General features: G+C 38.5%; 1 protein-coding gene across 2 annotated transcripts in view; it reads right to left on the bottom strand.

Annotated features, from left to right (window-relative positions):
• Positions 1–3,263: 3,263 nt before the first annotated feature.
• MGAT4D (MGAT4 family member D) overlaps positions 3,264–19,620 on the bottom strand; it is a 39,764-nt gene continuing 23,407 nt past the window's right edge. For both annotated transcript variants that reach the window (XM_042796787.1, XM_009963135.3), the window contains exons 8-15: positions 14,586–14,697; positions 13,536–13,666; positions 9,641–9,748; positions 8,561–8,754; positions 6,399–6,477; positions 6,202–6,280; positions 4,953–5,065; positions 3,264–4,347 (exon numbers count right to left, since the gene is read on the bottom strand). In XM_042796787.1, coding sequence (XP_042652721.1) covers positions 4,321–4,347; positions 4,953–5,065; positions 6,202–6,280; positions 6,399–6,477; positions 8,561–8,754; positions 9,641–9,748; positions 13,536–13,666; positions 14,586–14,697 — 843 coding nt within the window. In that variant the 3' untranslated portion in view covers positions 3,264–4,320. The remainder of the gene's footprint in view (positions 4,348–4,952; positions 5,066–6,201; positions 6,281–6,398; positions 6,478–8,560; positions 8,755–9,640; positions 9,749–13,535; positions 13,667–14,585; positions 14,698–19,620) is intronic.

The raw sequence follows: 19,620 nt of genomic DNA, 5'->3' as shown, positions 1-19,620 counted from the left end.
AATACAGCGCCGGGCACAATGGCGCGCGCTGCCCCAGCAGGGGCCTCTTTTTATAGTTCCAGTCCTCCCTTCTGTACCTGCGCAGTTGCTTCTTCTTGGTTTCTTCCAGGCTGTCTCTCCCTGCACTCTTCCACTGCTTCACTACTGCTTACCACAAAACAGACAGCTGCTGAGCGGCGGGGGAGGCAACCGCAATGTTACATGTAACTTTCAGTTTAAACATGAAATCAAAGAACAATGCAACACAGCCAAGCCAGGCAACAAGTCCACGTGCTTTCCTTCCCGCTCCTTCCTCCCCTGCATCTACAGGTGGTCTCGGTGGTCTTGTGGGGGGGGGTTGGTGGCAGATTGAAGTCCAGGTTCCTCTTCATCAGGAGCTCTTAACGCTTTTTCTGTTGGCTTCCATTCCTCTTTACATGATGCCTAACCACAGACCACCACCCCCATCCTTTTGCTTGCCCAGCTCCACACAATGCCCAACCGTATGCTTAATTTGTGATCAAAAAAGGCTTGCTTAACTGTTACAATTTTAACAACACTGATTTTTAATAATAGCTTTAGCCTAACTCAATAAAAGTAATTGTTTAATTACTTTTAGTGAAAGCAAAATTCTTCTGTTATTTATCACAAAGAGAAGATTTTCAGTTCAATGAGCAAATACATCTTCAACTTTGGATTAAATATCTCCTAATTAATTTTAATAGATGCTCCTATTAAGAGTCTAGGCTCTTCGCAGTGTACATTTAGCATCCATTAGCATTTACAATACATGTGTGCTTGTATTAAGCTGTGCAGAAGGTCATGGTGACACTGACTAGATTAGAGGCCCATGTAATTAATGGAAATAAAAACATTTTTAAAAATGGGTAAAGCCAAGTTCATAACTGCCTTTTGTATCGAAGACGAATACATTTCCTTTTCAAAAGTCCCTGAAAGGATTTAAGACAAGAGTGGAGACACACCATTCAGAGAAATTAATAACCGTGCTCTGGTGAAAATCAAAGTGGGTTGAATAACCCATATTGAACTAGCTTGAAAAATGTGCTTTCTTCCCACACAGGCATTTAACCTGATTAGGTACATGTACAGTGAGCATGAGGTAGTCAATATTTTTGAGACTCTGTTTTAAACCACATTAAAGTACTGATGTAAAATTTCCCAGTGAAGGAGCTTGGTGATCTGGTATGGAATCTGAAACTCCTTTCATAGATGTTTTTTGACTTGTGCTTACTGCCTTTGTTTTTCTGAGTTACAGTGGCAGTGCCTATACTGCAAACACCAATCCCCCATAAAGTTCGAGGACGTTCCTTGCCCCCTTGATCCGTTACCTGAGCTGAAGCTGCTCACGAGGAGGTCTCTGTGGCCTCGGAGCCGTGGAGCGCGAAGGCGCGTGCAGGTTCAGGGCACAGGATTATGAAATGGAAAACCACAGGTAGGAACTTGCTCGCAGGGTGGAAAGCAAGCTGCACGTGTTCGGTAACCGCGCCTTGCCCACCACAAACCCAGCCAGTTCACTCGCCAGTGATGGCTGTTGCTACTAACATGCAAAAGTAACTAAGTGTACTTCCATTACACTCCCTTGTCTTAAACTTCCTCAGGTTGTAACGCTCACTATTTCACTATCACTTCTGCAGTGAAGATCCTGAGTTTCTCTCATGACATTCCTTTGGTTTTATAGCGAAGCTGTGATTCTGCAGACTCTGCAAGAAACCTCTGCGCTCCACAAAGCACAGGGAAGAATCAGGACTCAGCAAAGTTTTACTTTTACAGTGCATATGCAAGCATTCATTATTTGCCATGTTAACATTTACATCATTTACATCGAAGTGATGGGAAGTGTATTCTGTGATTGCAGTGGATATGTAAAATATGTAAAAATAGAAACAGAACAAATGAAGCACAAGGCTGGCAGTGCAGAATGCAAAAATTGTATTTACAAAAGGTCCACTCACTTCCTAATGTAATTTCAGGTATTGTGATGAGTTTTGGAAATTATGTGTCAACAGTTACAGGGAAATCTCATTTTATTGTGAAAATAAGAGGTTATGGTAACAAAGTCTATTACTTTAGTGTTTTCCATGTTTTCACTGATTAATAATTGTTCTGAAATTTCTTCCTGTACAGTGACAGTTCCCTCTAACAAGTGACTGTAAGGCAGCCTGAATGCAGACACTACTCCCAGCTTGTGACTGTTGCAGTGAAAGCAATGGCAAAAGATCTTATGTTTTCACTAGATCATGCACTTAATTCATATTCTCAAGAAATGCTCTTTCTGCTTTGATTTCTACTTCTTTCATCTTTTGATGGCATGTAAAACAGGCCGTGTAAGAGAGCAATTTAGACTACAGAGTTATAGTACATTTACAAGAACTTGCCATTCTGATGCGTTTGACAAGATCCTGAAGATGAAGAAAATGCCCATGATACGATGCAATTTCAGTGAGAGTAGTGAAAGCTGTGATATGTTAAGAAGTGAACTAGGGTGTCAGGAGAAGGCCTACGCTTTAACAGTTTTCATACCCATACACGTTTCTAAAGCTCTGCAAGAAAAAACCCAAGTCTTCTTGTAGGTTATCTGTTGACTTGCCTTTTTGGGTAGAGGGCCCTATTCACTTCAGTTTGTTTTTCCCCAGAGGTGCTAAAAGCACTTCAGGTTAAGAGAGAGAATGACTTCAGAGAACTCAGTTTTGTCTTCCCTTAATGTAATCTAAGTTGTGTTTTATTCCCTAGTACAAGTTTTTGTGACTAAATGTCTCAGACTCCCGGATCATCAGAGAAAAAGATGATCTGAAGGGCGATTCTGAGCAGGGGGAGGGGGCGGCAGCTCTGCCCTTCTCGTGCCAGGTAGTTCAATGCAGAGCCAATTTATGTCACTTCTTTCTGTAGCTGCAGTTTTAGCCACTGCTTTTTGACAATCCACTGGTCTCAGTTTCACTCAAACCTTCTTTTTATTGTCAGTGCTGATGGATAAAGGTGTCCCTCTGTGTATCTAAGTGCTCTGGATTACTCCATTAATTCTTAACCTGCATTAAACTCAACCTAATGAAGGCTGCAATATTTGGTCCAAGAAATACATGCATACATATATATGTATATATACCTACATGCACATATATTTAACACCACAGTATATAAACAATACTGTAAATTATCAAAATATTTTTAGGGATGGTCTTTAAAAAACACCCTTCTGAACCATTTTAATATAAGAGAATTAAATTCATCTTATTCTAAATAAAAATACTCTTGCATTAAGAATACAATTCTACACTAGTTTAACCCATTTAATACAAATCCATGCAAAAGTGTACAGTGCAGCTTACTTCTCGCTGTCTGCATGCAATGCATGTGTAGGAGGGCGCAGTCATACTTGAAGTGCTCAAGAAGTGATACAAGAATTCTGCACATTAACATTACAGGTAAATGTCCAAGGTGGATTGTCATTTCCTAAAAATGTTTCAAATGAGACTACTGTGGTTTACCTTTCACTTTCAAATTTACATTGAGTTTTGCATTGTGACCAGGGTTTAGGTATCTGTACATACTGATTATCAAATCATAGGATCCAAAATTTTATTTAAATAGATTTTCTTTCTACAAAAATATAGTTACACATAAAACCCTTATTATTTCCTGTATCTAATTCAATGCATAATTCACCAAAAAGTTTTACAATCCTCCAAATAATACCCGTTTAAGTTTCAAGTTATTCAAATGGTAATTTGTAGGCACTTCCCATTTAAATAAATATTAAACATAACTTACGCTACATTAAGGCTGAAACTGTTAAGTTTGAGATCCATTTTCATATTGTTAACTTGTCCCTATCTCTGTGAACTGCTCTAAATATTTGCAATGAATATTGACAACTTTTCCTTCAGTTCTGGTTTCCCTCCAAAATTGACCAGTGTTCTTAGTGGAGTTGAAAACTGCATCCTTTATATTTTTCAAAAATGTCCATATTTTTAGTTCTGATTAAATTTATCATACTTTTATGCTTTAGTCCCTGAGATAGCCTGTAATGCCTTATCAGTTGTTTACAATAATATATATTGAATGCTGCCAAGCTAAGGTGAGATTTTTATATATGACACCTTACTCAAGAACATTTTGTAGAAATTACTAACATAATCATGTTCGTTATAGCCTTTAATATTCTTTCTATAAAGATTTAATTGTTATCTCAACTCTTTCGTAATACACAGTATTAAGAATTAAATGGGTTTGGATTTGTTCTTTTTACCCAGACAATTTTTTGTTGTTGTTAGCCTAGTTTTCAAACAATCTGTAACAAGCAACACGTCAGAAATGTGTTTCTTTTCAGTTTTCAGATGTCTTGATAAGTACCTGAAAAAAACAAAATACAGTATTTTCTAAAATCTGCAGCAGCATTGCCTAAGACATCAGCTTTTCCCTCCTTCCGACAACAGCTATAATTTAAGGCTGTACTAATTCTCTTCAGTGACTTCTGCTGAGTATTTTCTACTTTGATGGCAGCTGAAACAGGCCTTCTAAGAGGGCAATTCAGACTAGAGAGTTAAAGTACATTTACAAGATGGGTTCACACACATTCAGATACGTGGGAGAAACTTGAAGAATAAAAAAAAAATCACCTGTTCATCTGAAAATGTTTGTGTATTATAATTAATATCCAAGATGGTGACTGAAGAAAAACTAGAAAAGCTTGCCTGCCCCCTTGGTTGGTTTATCATGACCCAAATTCTAGCGTCTATACTTATAGCACTGCATAACTGGTGAATCATCCGATTTCAGAATTTCCAGCGCTTTTTCTATGAAGTAAATTAACTTATTCCCTGACTAATTAATATAATTTTCTGCTTGTGTGAGTTTTTCCACACAAAATCCCATTCAAAATTTAAAAAATGATTATCAATACTATATGGCAGGAAGAACTGAAACTCATTTAATAAAACTTTAATTAAAATGCTTACCTCACTAAGTATTGCCCATACAGGAGAATCAGAATTGACTGATAAACGAATAGCCTGTATTTTTCCTATTGACTGATGTATACTGCCTCTTGCAATTCCATTTTCAAAAGCCCCTAAATTAAAAATAAAAGAAGATCTGTACAAACATATATTGGAATGAAACACTCTTCCAAATAAACTTACGCAAAAGCTCTAAATTACAAATTATAAATTAACTCCAGGAACACAACATTAGGGAAAAAAAAATGTTTTGGAAAAGGTCAAAAAATAAAACCTGAAAGATACAGCTATAAACAAGGATTCATTCCTTCAGTTGCAGCAACCAGGAGCTGGCGAAGAATACGTGAAAATAACCTATAGCTACAAATGTTAAAAAATAAATATGTTAGTAGTGTCCATATACCTATGGCATGCATGGTCATTTCAAACAGTTGTCAAATAATCCAAAAGAACTTCTCCAAAAAGCATGATTATTTAAAAAAAGATATATTAGGAATCATAGACCAATTCTGACACATTTTTTCACTGGTTCGATGCTTCTTAACAAACCTTATTAAACTAGCATAAAATCACTGCAGAAAAATGAAAAATGCTCATCCCATGTATGATATTAATTTCCTATCAACTTGCATGTGGAACTGTGAGTTGACGGCTTTTGGGTTTGGATCTCTAATTAGAGCAAAACAGCCACGAGGAGGTGGGAGAGAGGTTCATATCAAAGCAAACGAAGCATTGGTGAGGTGAAAGTGGTGAATTGTGCAGGTGCTTTTTCCCCCTTCTCAAGTACATTATCCCAGAGGTGCCAGCACCGTCGTGCTGGGCTCGGCCTTGGCCAGCGGCGGGTCCGTCCTGGAACCAGCTGGCCTTGGCTCCATCAGACACGGGGGAACCTTCTGGCACCTCCTCACAGAAGCCACCCCTGTAGCACCCTCCCCCTATCAAAACTTTGCCATGCAAACCCAATACATCCTATTAAGACCTTGCAGAGACTGCAATTAGGTTTTTTTCTAATTAGGTTCCTTAGCTTTTGCCACTGCTGGCAGGGTTCTTTGTTTTTTAAAACAAAATAGGATAGCTATTGGTCAAACATTATATACTAAAATAGGCAGTAGCACAAAGGGTTTCTTTTCCTTACTAGCTCACTTGGGAATGTTGTATTTATTACAGAGATAATTAAATTCTCAAATGCAGAAACATTTCATACATAAGAACAAAATTTCTGGTTTTGAAGTGACAGTAAACAATTTACCTATTTTTAAATATCCATCTTTGGTTGCTGGGTAGTTAAATTTACTTCCATTTTCAACCAGTTCTTTTCTTAGCATTTCCTGTAGAAAACAAAATGGCAACATCTCCAGAAATACTGTCTAGGGCGTAACGTTTTATGTTGAACATCATTCTTAAAATTAAATAGCACTGTGTATTACAGTTGGAAACAAGACTTACGTCAGCTGGCAACACTTCCACGGTAGTGTTAAACAGTTTATCACCAGGGTGCTCCATGTTTCCACTTCTGAGGAAGTACCTGATGATAAAAGTATATTATTTCCAGTTATTTTATACTTTATAAAAGTTCTAGGGAAGTAATTTTTTCCAGTTTTGAAGGAAAGCTTCAAATACCTTTTCTTTAATTAGCTGTGAGCTATAGAGAACAGAAATAGGCATTGAAACTTTGCAATGTGTGACCAAACCATACTAGAGGCTTTTGATTTTAAACAGAATAAGCATTAAAACCATCTTTATCTGAAACCACAAATGCAAGTGTTCCCCCTTTTCAGTGCTCAAGTTCCAAATAAATTAACTTTCCAGGTTTAAATGGCTAAGGAAGATCTGCCCTATCATCCTAAAGCCGAGGAGAGATGGGCTTTTGGAATGCAATGGCAGCAAAAAACCCGTTTCTACTAGAGCATATGCTGCATGCCAAGAGCATCCCCATTTTTATCAATACTGATCAACTCAGGTGCTTCTAAATAATCTCATTTATAGCCAATGAGCGACAGCAGTGCCAAAGCATGAATCCAAGCAAAACCACCTTGAGATTTAAAAAAAAAAATCCCTGTTTGGTTTTAAATTTCTGTCTTTAGAGTACTTAGGTATTTAGATCCAAAAAGAGCTAAGAAAATTTAAACCATCAGCCTCCCTCCTCTGGTATCAAACAATCAAGACCTAAGAAGACCACCAAATATTATAGGATTAATTATATATTTTTCACAGGTTAGCAACGTGATGGAACTGGGACCAGCCATTAGGCAGTACCATATGTAAATTAGCTTCATCCAGTACAACTTCCCAGTAACAGGAAAATGCAAAAATATAGGCTACTCAAGTTTCCCAAAGCATAAAACAGTTAATTAACAGTGTTGATCACAGAATACCAGTGTTTATTATAACAACTGTCATGTAGTGCAGCTCACTAGATGGAGATACAGACTTGCTTTCATAGATTTTTTTTTTTTTTAAATAAACGAGAAATTGATAATCTTTGCAGAAATTGAAATCTGTTAGTTTTGTAACCAGTTTTGGGAGGAAGTGTAACAATACTGAAGGAGTTTTCTCTCTGAATATTGCTACAGAGATATAGTAATTATGCTAATTTGTGTCAGAGACACAGTCCTGGAACCATATTTCCTTCTAGGTTAGTTTTAACTGAGATCTGTTCTTCAGTCCAACACAGGCAGAAGAAGAAACTTTGCTGAACCAGGCAGGACTGCTTTTTTGGTGCCAACCTCAATTTGTATTGTTCATAGAGTAAGTCGTTCTGAAAAACACTTCTCTATCTTAAGCTACAGGTGCCTCTTCCTTTGAAAGACGCCCAAGTTGGATGATGCGAAAACAGAACAGATAGTTTCCTCTTTTAGAGTGAGAAAAACATTCAAGGTAGGGCTTGGCTATAGATCCAAACAGGTGACGTTAGAAGCCCACCTGTTACCCAAGTGTTCAAGCTCTCATTACAGGCAATGGAGATATACTAAATAAAGTCAATGAAACCTTGCAACTGGCTCGGGCGACCAAAGAGAATGAGATGAATAGCTGTCTCGCTTCCATGGACTAGATCAAGTAGATCTCTAGCTGTCATGGAGCTTAGGCACCTGCCTGATGTAGACATCTCTACTGTAAACACCTCCACTCGAGACTGAATCTTCAACTGAATCCCACCTTTATTAATTCACACTTCATTATTTCCCCACAATAGTGATATTTTCTCTTTGCTTTCACTTACACTGATAAATGTCTGGTCTGGGACATGGCTTTTGACTTGACATCATGCAAACAGCCTTTCTGTTGACAACTATAGAAATAAAGCTTTTACTGACTCCATTGATGACATTCTTTAGTTAAATTCCTTTGAGAATTATCATAATAGAATGTAAAATATTTAACTGAAGAAAGGAAAAATATTTAAGAAGCTCTCTAATTACGAAGGAAGAAATGTATTTCAGGAGGGGCATTCAAGAAGGGGAGCAGATATATAGCAAATCATGGACGTTTTGTCAGTAATGAGTCTATAGCTTATGCAAACAGTTGAACATTGGTGATTTTGAACAGACTCAATCATTTCTAAACTGGATTTATGTAGGCTTCCATATTCCATTTCAGGTAATACTTACTTTTCAACTTTTAGTGGATTTAAAAAGGTGAAGCTGATGTAGTCCCCTGCCACTGGAGCTGAAGCCCAAAAACAGTCTGTTCCTTTATAAACTTTTTCCAAGGTATATTTCTGGTATATTCTTAGGCTTGTATCCACTTTTGCAGGTGGATTGTTATGTGCTTTATGTAGCACATTCTTGCCAAAATCTTTATCCTGTAGGATATGAAGAAATGTATTTTCACCCATACAGTTTTAAAAAAAGTGCTCCAATATCTTGAATTACTACAGGAAGCTATTCCAGAAAATAATTACCTCTGTGTCAAAAATCTACTTCTAATAGAAACAGAATATTCATTTCAGTATAATCACTGAGATGCAATGTTATGGTTTGTAGACAGAGGTGTACCGATTATTTCTCAGTTGCCTAGATTTAAAAATAAACTTCTCCACAGTGGGTTATTTCATAGCTGTCTACCATGCCTTCTGCCAGAGCATCTGATTCTGGTCTCTGCCAAAGGCCACGTGAGCCTCTACTCTGACCCAGTACAGCAGTTTGAATGATCTCATGACTAGTCTAAATGGCGCCGTTGGGACATCCCTGAAGTCTGGTGCGTCATTGCTCTTGTCCTTATCAGGTAGGTGGTAGATCCACTGTTTGCCCTCCAAACTCTCCCTAAAAATCTATGGCCGTCACAATAGCCAGACTCTTGTCCTACCAATACACCTTCTTCTTTATAGTCCCTTGTATTGGGATCGTGGACTGTTCAGCCAAAACAAACCATGGTAGCCATTTGTGTTTGTACGGTGCAGAGCACATGAAACCTTGTGCTGTGAAGAAGGTTCCTACATGCCATAAAATGCTACTGTGACTGCTACAAGTGTTCAGAATAGAGATTCAAAGATGTTCATGCAGCAGCAGTGTGCCCCACATGCAATTTAGATGCCAGATCAATATTCTCCCCCAGATCTGTAAACCAGCATTTTTGGATATGGAAATGCCATCTAATGCCAAAGATGCAATGCTTGAAACTGATTTGACAAACAAATCAGAACACAAACATACAATTTAGAAATAAGGCATAATTTTTTTTATCCTTACTTTCAAATTCTGTATCTTCCCAGACAATGATGAATAAATTCCCACATGCTGAAAGAGAGATGGTTTAGCACGGATACGTAACTTTGCCTTCTCCTTTTCACAGTGTATCTGGAAAGAAAGTAAAAGGGAGTGAGGTTATATTTAAATAAAGGTGAGACAAACTAAGTTCCACAAGGCAATTTCATTATGTAGTTGAGGGTATGGGTCCAGGGTTTTTATCCATATTTAAATGAACAATCCTGAGATTAACTGTCACCTTATTTCAAATACATTGTTTTAGACCTAAACTCATTCTTCCACTCATGGTGCTATGTAGATTTGAAGGCTCAACCACCACTAATTCAGGGATTTCTGCACAGTATATCATCAGTCACACCCCAGAGGGACAAAAATGGACCTCAAATCTGAAACGGACTGATTTTTTTAACTGGTTCTGGCAAATTTCATTTCAACTTTTGGCCTTGCTGTATCATTCTGATTAAACTATTTTGGCCAGAACTGACCTTTTTGAGATAGATTCTGGTTATATTTCAATCTTTATAATTTTGGCTCTTTCTGCTATCTTTGGGAGGCTTATAATGTACTATACTATAATTTATGTATCTTTTATCTTATAATTACATAAAGCCCTTAGATACTTTATTTCAATCCTGATTTTCCAGTTTAGTACACTTTGTGACATGACATATACCAGGGAATTAAATAACTGTAATTGGTACTAATTTCTGAGTTTCTTAATCTTTGGATAATAGCAATTTTTGCTCTTTATCTATAGAGCATCGTACTTTGATACAATGAAGCAAACTTGCTACAATAATTAATGAGGCATAACGAAGCATAATGGCATAGAGCAGAGCCAAGAGCTAAGATGAGACTCCCTGGGTTCTACTACGGAATTACTGTGAGTTTCAAAGATTATTTAACTTCTCTGTATCCCAGGTCTCACATATTTAGATTTGAGAGGAAAATGCATTTACCTCTCCAATCAAGTGCCTTCAGTTCTATAAAAGAAAAGTGCTACATAAACTATATCACTGCCTTCTAAAGCTAGAAGTGAGAAAGTCTTCACTGAGCTGGCTTAAACACCAAAACTCATGGGGGATTTATGGTTTCCACAGTACTAATTAAAAGTTCGAAGCCACCTGGAAGGCTATAAAAAGAACTAGGTGTCCACAGCAGATGTTCGGCAAAACACTATAAAAACAAAATACATGCAAATGGGCAGCTGTTTCTTTGAAAAGCACACTATACTTTTGCTAGAAAAAGAATCATTATAAAAAAATAAATTTGTGATCTTTCTACTGACAGGATTTGCAGTTCATCCCCTATAATAATGTAGTCTCTAGCATGACTCCTTTTATGCTATGGCAGCATTTCCAAAAGAGCTACTTATGGCAGCAGCTGAGAATAATCATTCGCACAGCACTGGCGTGGTCATTTGTGCAAAAACTGAGATAAGGCCAGTGACTCAAGGCTCCCATTTTTGCAGCCTGCTAGACCCCACTGCACAATAGACGCATTGCGCTGCGTATGATCACAGACTGGTTTGGGTTGGAGGGGACCCGACAGACCACCCAGCTCCACCCCCCCTGCCCCGGGCAGGGACACGTTCCCCCAGCCCAGGGTGCTCCCAGCCCCGTCCAACCTGGCCTTGAACCCTTCCAGGGAGGGGGCAGCCACAGCCTCTCTGGGCACCCTGGGCCAGCGCCTCACCCCCCGCACAGGGAAGAATTTCTGCCTTATGACCAATCCAAATCTACTCTCTTTCAATGTAAGACTGTTGCCCTTTGTCCTCTCATGACAGGCCCTGATAAAAAGCCTTTCTCTCTCTTTCTTAGAAGCCTCTTTGAAGTACTGAAAGGCTGCAATATGGTCTTCCCAGAGCCTTCTGCAGGCTGAACAGCCACACCTCTCTCAGCCTTTCTTCATAGGAGAGGTGCTCCATCCCTCTGCTCATTTTTGTGGACTCCTCTGCACCTGCTCTAACAGGTCCATGTCTTTTGTACTGGGGACCCCAGAACTGGACGTTGACTCACCAAAGGTAAACATGATGAAGTTTCTGAACCATGCAGAGATCTGATGGCTCTGACGTCTTTTCCAACTTGGTGAGCAGATGTAGCTGAATCTTGTTAATACTCAGCCCAGGCTGAAAACATGTGCCAAACACCCATCAGCACAGGATGGCACACAAAAGCCACAAACAGGTGCCCCACTGACCCTCCCATGAGGCACAGTGTGTGATCACTTAGTGACACTCTTATTTACTTGGAAAGGGGCAAGTGTGAAGATTTCTGTCAGCTTGCCTTCTCTGGAGCCTGGAGGAAAGTCCACTGCTTTAATCTGTCGAACAGAGGAGGCACAGCAGCTGGGATCCCTGTCCTTCTTCCAGCCTCCATGTTCTGCATTCTTATGAATAATCCCAGTAGGTCATGTCACTGATCATTCCCACCCAAGGGCGGTGTGAGACTGACTTGTCTCAGTAGGTTTTTGCTACCCACAGCAATTGAAATCGCAATTGCAGAAGTGAAAGTCACTAGAAACTCGCTGACACTGCTCTGGCTTTGGCTTGGCCAGAGCACACTCCCACGAGCTGCCTGCCTGCCTTTCAGGAACACAGCTTTATTTTAGGTATGAATCAGTTCTTAGAAGCTAGAACAGTCATTTAAAAAAATCAAAGTAAGATGTTTCATCTCTCAGATGGAGGTTGGCATGTGTTAGACAGATCTGGAATGGGTGATATTAACATAATAGTATCTTTTTTTTTATTCTGTTATCACGGGCAGGCAAGAACCAAAATTAGAGGTACTTGGGGCTCACTCTAACTCCTATGAGCCAGCCTAACCCATGGAATAGGATTTCAAAGCTTACTCCTATCTGTATGAAGTGGTAATCAAGGCTCCTCAGTGGCATTATTAAGTATAAAACCAGGGACCTTCCGCTATCTCCAGGAGTCACCTCTGCTACACAGGAAAACTTGAAGCTTGTTTGCTCCACTCCCCTCAATCTCCTGCTCAGCACAATTCCTACCCGTCCCTTCTTCCTTCTTTATCAACACAAAAGTAACATGGTGCAAACACCTGGAGTGGGACTGGCTACACTAATCAAATAAAACTCTTGACCCTTAAAAACCAAGAAAGCAGAAACTCTAGTCAGTCCTCTATGGCACAGTCTGTTACATAAGAAGAGCATGAGTGGTGACCAGCACCAAAGACTGGTGAGAGAAAGAATGCAAAAGGACACAAAGAAATACTTGTCATATAATTGGCCTCACCTGCAGTGCCAGAAATGGCACCTTTTGCAATTCAACACAACTGTTTCTATAATGTTCAGTGAAAAGTACCATTTAGTTTGTTTGATGTACATGTTTCCCTGCATTTTTTTTTTTTCAGGCAGTCAGTTTTTCTCTCAGGTAGTAAAAGATTTAAAGCAAAAAACTTGAAGTTCTGCTTCCTGAAAGGAGTTGGTTTGCAAAATTCAGAACAACTGTGATTGTAAAATTGTATGCTTTACTGACTTTCATATTAGAAGGTCAGCAGAAGGTTACAAGAAGTGATAGTCCACATAGGTTTATATATTCAACATTTTCTTTGGTGCTGCAGGGTTGCCTATGTAACCAGCTGCAGGCAAATGTGACTTTCCACTGTCCATGTTCTGAGCTGACGGAGGCAAGACAGTTCTGGTGCACAAATCTGAATTTCTGTGAGTCAGGCCTCTCCATATGCCCTAATGGGCCCAAACACAGTGCCACACTTGCAGATCTGCACCAGATCTTTCCCCACAAATTCCAAAGTAAGTCAGGTTTGAAAGATTTCTATTCCATTTTTTCAAATAAATTATTTTGTCCCTGAGACTGTCTGAATATTACTTACGTTCATAAATTCACAGACATACTTACTGCATCCTTTTCTGGACTGCAGACTTTAACCCAGAGCAGGTGGTCTATAAGCCAGTCGATGGGCTTATCTTTATAGAACATGAGAAAAAATTCCACTATGAGTGGCAAGTCTTCTGATTTAAAAAGTTTTCCTGAAAGCAAGACAAGAAGTTGCATACTCAGATATTTTTATTGCTGTACAAAATCCACCAGCCTTATGTTTACTCCAGCCTTAAACACATGGGTGTACTTCTGATATTTTGTGAAAGTTTCACACAGACTCCAGCTTTGGATAGTTGCTTATCCTCCAGCTTGTTGGGATTTTGAAGATTTTGGTCCCATGCCTTGAGATAATCTCACATAGTGAACCAGTTGACTAATAAAGTGTGAAGTTAGAGCCTATTTCTAAACACAAATCTGTCAGTTACCTGTATCAGTGTGTCAGATGAAACGAAGTCTGAGTAATTCCTCAAAACGCTAGACATGCAATTTCACTGCCAATACTATACTGAACGTCTGTAAATTAAGACCTCGATATGAAAAATGTTGCATTTAAAATACTATCACTGTTCATTTAGTTCTCTTGCTGTTTATATTAACAAACTTTGTTAGATTTCTGTTTGACCTAACACTCATAAGATGTTATCACAAGTAAATTGTATTAGAACCAGTGAAAAAATATAAAAAGGAACTTACTACTAAAAATAATAAAACCCCCTTCCCTATCACATGGGATGCATGATCTGCTCAACAAAGGAAAGGAAGCAGATATAGAGTGTCCAAATTCTGTTCTTGAGGACTACACTCTACAGGGGCACATAGTGCCTTAACGTAGAACAATTTGCTTTTTATGGAAACCCAACTACTAGATCCTATGCTGAGGAGACTGCATTTAAAAGACACTTTTAAAGAGCACAAAAAGTGAAAGACTTTCAGTGGGAGCTTTCCTGAAGAACCAAGGTAGTTTTGATATGTGAGACCTTCCATGCTTTGAAATGTAGTTCTGAGTGAGGCCAACTTGACCTACACAGCACCAAGTCCAGTTGACCCTGCCGAGGTCTTAATACTTACCAATAAATCCAAGCTGGGAGAACTCGAGAACCATCCACTCTTGGGACTGTTTAGCAGCAAAGTTTTTTATACTTTGAATATAATCGGGTTTGGCTATAATATCATCTTCCAGCTGGGGGGGAAGAAAAAGGCAACAAAAAAAGAAGGCAAATGGTGGTTTTATTGCTTGTAGAGAGGCTGGTGATGTTGCCACACGTACGTGATAACTGCACTGTGTTTGACTGCTGTACAGGGTATACTAAAGCTGTGTCAAACTACAGTGGATTGCTATTTAGCTTCTACATATATCTCTCTTCCAGTATTATTCATTAAATATTTATTTACAGGAGTGTAACATCATGAGTACTTCAGGCTTTTTTGAGAAAGGAGGACTCCCTACCTTAAACAGATCTCATTTAAAAGAAAACATTAAGCAAAAAGATAGAGGTTAAGGAAGAAAACAGTAGTCAGTAGACAGTTTGTACTGAAGTTGCATAAGCATTGATAAGCAGTGGAACAATTGTTTGAAAAGGAAGGCATCTAAAGCAGATGGTTAAAAGCTCTAAAGAGTATCCTGGGCAGACTTTGTCATACCTAAAAGGTGACTAAGAAGAACTTCAGATGGTTACTGAGGTGCTAGTAGAGGGCAAGCTGTTTGAGAATACTCGTCATGAAGGAAGGAACATGGCTGTGAATCATGCTGCAGGACAGGAATACACTGAACTTTCAAGGTGTTGTAAAGGCTAACACTGAGCACAGTGGTAGAGCCAGCCAAGGTACTTGGAAAAGGAGACTGACATCCATCGAGGAAATGGGAAAGGCCTTGGCTGCATTTTTGCATGGCTTTCAGAGAAGAATGGGGGATCTGAAAAGCCAGAAGCTGTTCCAGTTACTAAAGCTGAGGATAATGAGTCCAAACAAGGAGTTTAGAGGTAATGACACATAGGAAATAAATTAGTTCCAGAAATAATTAAGGAGTAAGTAATTCAGGGTTTGAATTTGGTCTGGGTGTGAAAAAAACAGGAAGCGGAGGCTCAGCCTTCAGGAAAATGTTGGGGTGCAGTGTAATGACACAGTTAATTTGATCTAACTGCTGTACTTCACTGGCCCTGGCGTTTGTCTGGTGGAGCTGGAATCTGATTCAGAAAGCTAAATAGGTAGAAAATTAATACCATGAGGAAGAAAATGCATGGTTTCCTGCTAGTTTTGCGTCCTCAACTGACTCAGTGCAGAGTCAGCAGCAACAGCATGAGGGAACAGGCCCAGAGCTTTTAGCTGAACTTGGCCATTCCTACAAGCATAGGGCTGACAGGGGAGAAATGCGTTGTCAGTGAACCCAAGAGGAAGTAGAATGACGTTTGAAAGACAAGATTAAGAGATCCGTTTTGTCCCTGTCAGCTTTTGCTGATGGTAAGATAACCAAAAATAGATAGATGGAGATGAACTGATCAAGATGAATGCTTATTAACAGATTTTGAGATCTGGGGATTGAGTTGAGGTGACAGTTATACAGAAGAGAACTACAAAAAAAAACTCAAAGCATCAACCTACAACAAATCTTGAATAAAATTAAACAAACTAAGAGGATTATCCAGTAGCTAGATGTAAAGGGAGAAGAGCAAGGACTCAAAGACAGTTTCAGAGAATCCTTAAAGAGAAATTGAGGGGCATCCAAAAAAGGACAAAAGGCAAAGAGGGGAGTATCCCCAAAACCCAGTGAGACCACCATATTGAGAAACACTAGAAGAAAGAATATAGAAGTAGTAAATATGAAAAATATAGAGGCTGTGATGCAAAGTGGATGTAAACGTGGCTATGAGCTGAAAATAGTTTTGCACAGTGAGAAGTCTGAAACAGTCTTTTCTGAAGCTGAAAGTAAAATAATATCAGAGAATGTAGTTCAATATCCTATGTAGTACAGGACATTAAAAGTTGTTTATTTAATCCTGTACAGAGCCCCGCAATTCGTGTTCAACTAAAGCACATCTTCTTGAAGAGCATCTCCCATTGCTTAGAGATTTCAGTATCAGTTCTCTTTCAGTAAGTTATACTATGTGTAATTATCCTGAATGTTTAGTACGTGGTACCCAAATTCTAATTTTAATTTTTCTGGCTTCAGTTTACAATCACTGTTTTTTCATATGCTCTTATCTACCAAAGGAGTTTATGTAGCAGTGGTACACAGCTGGATCAGGAAGTTTAAGATATGAACTGTCTAGTCCTTTTGCCCATTGCCATGAGAAGGCCAGCAGAGCACATGATTGCAGCTAATTTCCCTTCATTCATCAGTACTTTGGCATGGAAAAAGATATATGCACAATAGCAAGGCTATGTAAATTTCCTAAAGATACACAATAAATGGGTTTCCATTTGTTATTCTCATGTGGGTTATTTAAGAGAAGTAACACTGAAGAAGCAATAGAAAAGTGGCAGCATAAAATGAGAGTGTAGGCATCAGACAGGAAAGTATCTTCCTTGCTAAATTATATTACGCTATTTTTATATTTTGAATCACTGTTCAATAAATATGTGAAGACTGTTAAGCTGAAAAACCTTACTCTCTCATTTTTCACAGACAACAAACATCCAACAGTTTATTCCATAAAGATTTTTTTTTTTTCAGTACAAGTGTAAAGAAAATTTCAGCTAAAAATGCATTTTCATGAAAACTATTCCTTTTAGGAGTTCTATCAAATAACAAGCTTGACCTAAAGTCTAGTGGGGGGAAGAAAAAAACAAAAAAAAAATCAATACAGTGACTCCAAATGAACTCACTGAGCTACTAGTCATGCTTTTAAAAGCATTAGAGAAATACACTAGAAAAACTGTAATAATGGTGTACAGATAAGTGCTGCTGGCAATATATATTACCAGTATACACATATACATTATCTATAAGCACACAAAGCTCCCCCAGCCTCCACAGTGAAAAAGTTCACAAGGTGAAAAAAAGCACAGCAGTAGTTCAGTTAACTAAGCTTGAAGTTTGTAACATATTTTAACTGAAGATACTAAAAGATTTATTTAATGTCTTATTTTTGGTTCATCTGAGTGATAATAGAAAACACTTCCCAAAACCTGCTGTATCTGAATTTCTTTCAGATTTTAAATATTTAATTACTTCAGAATGAACTAAGTCTACCTGGACATAAAGAACAAATGCATACCCTTATTGTTAGTCTGGGATTCAAATGCCTGCTTTTATGGCTATGTTAAGAGCATACTGTCTTGTCTCTGACATTATGAATAGTGTCTTTAGGGGCTCTGGTGGACTCGAGGAAGTAGAGTGAAAGTGGGAACAAGTATTTCAAAGTTCTCTTAGTTTTTTACTGATGAAGAAAACTTCACAATAAAGTCTGAAAGGAGCAGTAGCTGGTTCAGGAAAAAGAAAAAAGACGACAGGCAAAGTAGAAGAGCTGCTATGACTGATGGGATTTACTGTCTTTTTCAAAGACTGTGTTTGATCGGTAGGTAAAGTTCATCCACAGTGTAACCCAGTTAGCTTCAATGGACTTCACAAAGCTACTTGCTTAAATCCTGATTCAGCAGTATCCTAGAGTAAGTGTTTACATGTTTATTCAGCAAAGATCTTGTCTGACTCATGACATGAACGGTTCTGTAGACATCAAGACTAATTAGGTATTCGTATCTTTTGTCAAAATTCCGAAGTTAATATCAGTCACCCAAATGATATTATTCCTGACAAAACAGTAAATAAAATCTAAGCTAGTTCAAGTTTCCCTAAGATTTGTAGTAAATTTTTGTACTAGGCTGAGGAAAGGGATTTTTAAGTTAAGTTACTTGCTTTCCATTAATACAAGACTTCCAAATGGAGGGAGATCATAACTAACTTTATGGAAGTATGTGTTCCTGTACTCTACAGAGTATTTTCTGGGCAGACCATCATCTGTGCACAGAAGCAGCTGCAGACTGGACACACAAATGAAGAAGTGGATATCCTGGGTAACAGTATGAGAAAAGCATAGTTTCTTTCTAAGAAAATTCTGAATGCAGCCATAACTACCACCAGATCATCACAATCCAGGCTTTGCTCTGAATAACACAGTTCAGTCCTTATATAATGTCTCAGGTAAGAAAACACATATTCTCAAATTTCTTTAAAAATACAAATACATAAGTTGTTTCCATATAAACATGAATGCTTGGAGAACTTGATAACAGAAAGGGACATTAAGTGTCTGGCAGCATGCTTAACATTTCCCTTCACCATGTTTCCCATGCCTTAATGCTCTAGCGCACTTAGTAAACTTGGGTAGTGTTCTTAAAAATATATGAAAGCCACGGGAAAATACTTAATTTTCCAGTAAACCTTAACTGTTCAATAGACAACATTCTTCTTTGTCCACCTGTCTTCTGAGCACCTATGCCAAATCTGAGAACAGAGCATAGACTCTTGAGTAGCCCAGCTCCAATGAGTTTGTGTTAAATGCTGACAAGAACTGCACAAGATGCCTGCTACTGTGGTCTTCTCGTCTGCTTCTGGGAATCTCATGATGCATTTTATGTGATGCAGAGTCTGACACCTGTTTGAGCAGGAAAAGATCCAGGAAAACAAAGAACTAAGCAAAATGTTGTTCTAAGCTTTTTGGTTTTGTTTTGTCGTTTTGTTTTTGTTGGTTTGGTTTGGTTGGTTTTTTTACAAGCTGCTGGAAATTTTATGTATCTGTTCCATTACTAAACAGTCATGGTAAATTTTGGAATCTCTGGTGGTGATTATAATCTCTATGGAGTGCTAATTAGCACAAATCTAGAATGATGGCTAAACATAAGCCTGAATGCACGGGGATCTTCTTAAAGTCTAACTCTAAATCTTCTGGAGAATTTAGGATCTGTACCAACCTGCAGTTTAACCTCGTCTCCAGTACCATATAGTGGTGTGTTTCCCTATCTTTTTTGGTTCATTGTGATCTGGGCTATAACCTGGACCTACCACCACTATTCTATCTTGCTGCACCAAGTGAAAACACATTAAACTCTGACTTTCTTAACTTAATCAAATAAGGGTTTCATGCTTCAGTTACCTTGTTATTCAACC

This window comes from Tyto alba, unplaced genomic scaffold (assembly GCF_018691265.1).
Source record: "Tyto alba isolate M040663 unplaced genomic scaffold, T.alba_DEE_v4.0 Super-Scaffold_23, whole genome shotgun sequence".
Taxonomy (NCBI): Eukaryota; Metazoa; Chordata; class Aves; order Strigiformes; family Tytonidae; genus Tyto; species Tyto alba.
The sequence above is the reverse complement of the archived record's forward strand: the minus strand, read 5'-3'. Positions and strand labels throughout refer to the sequence as shown.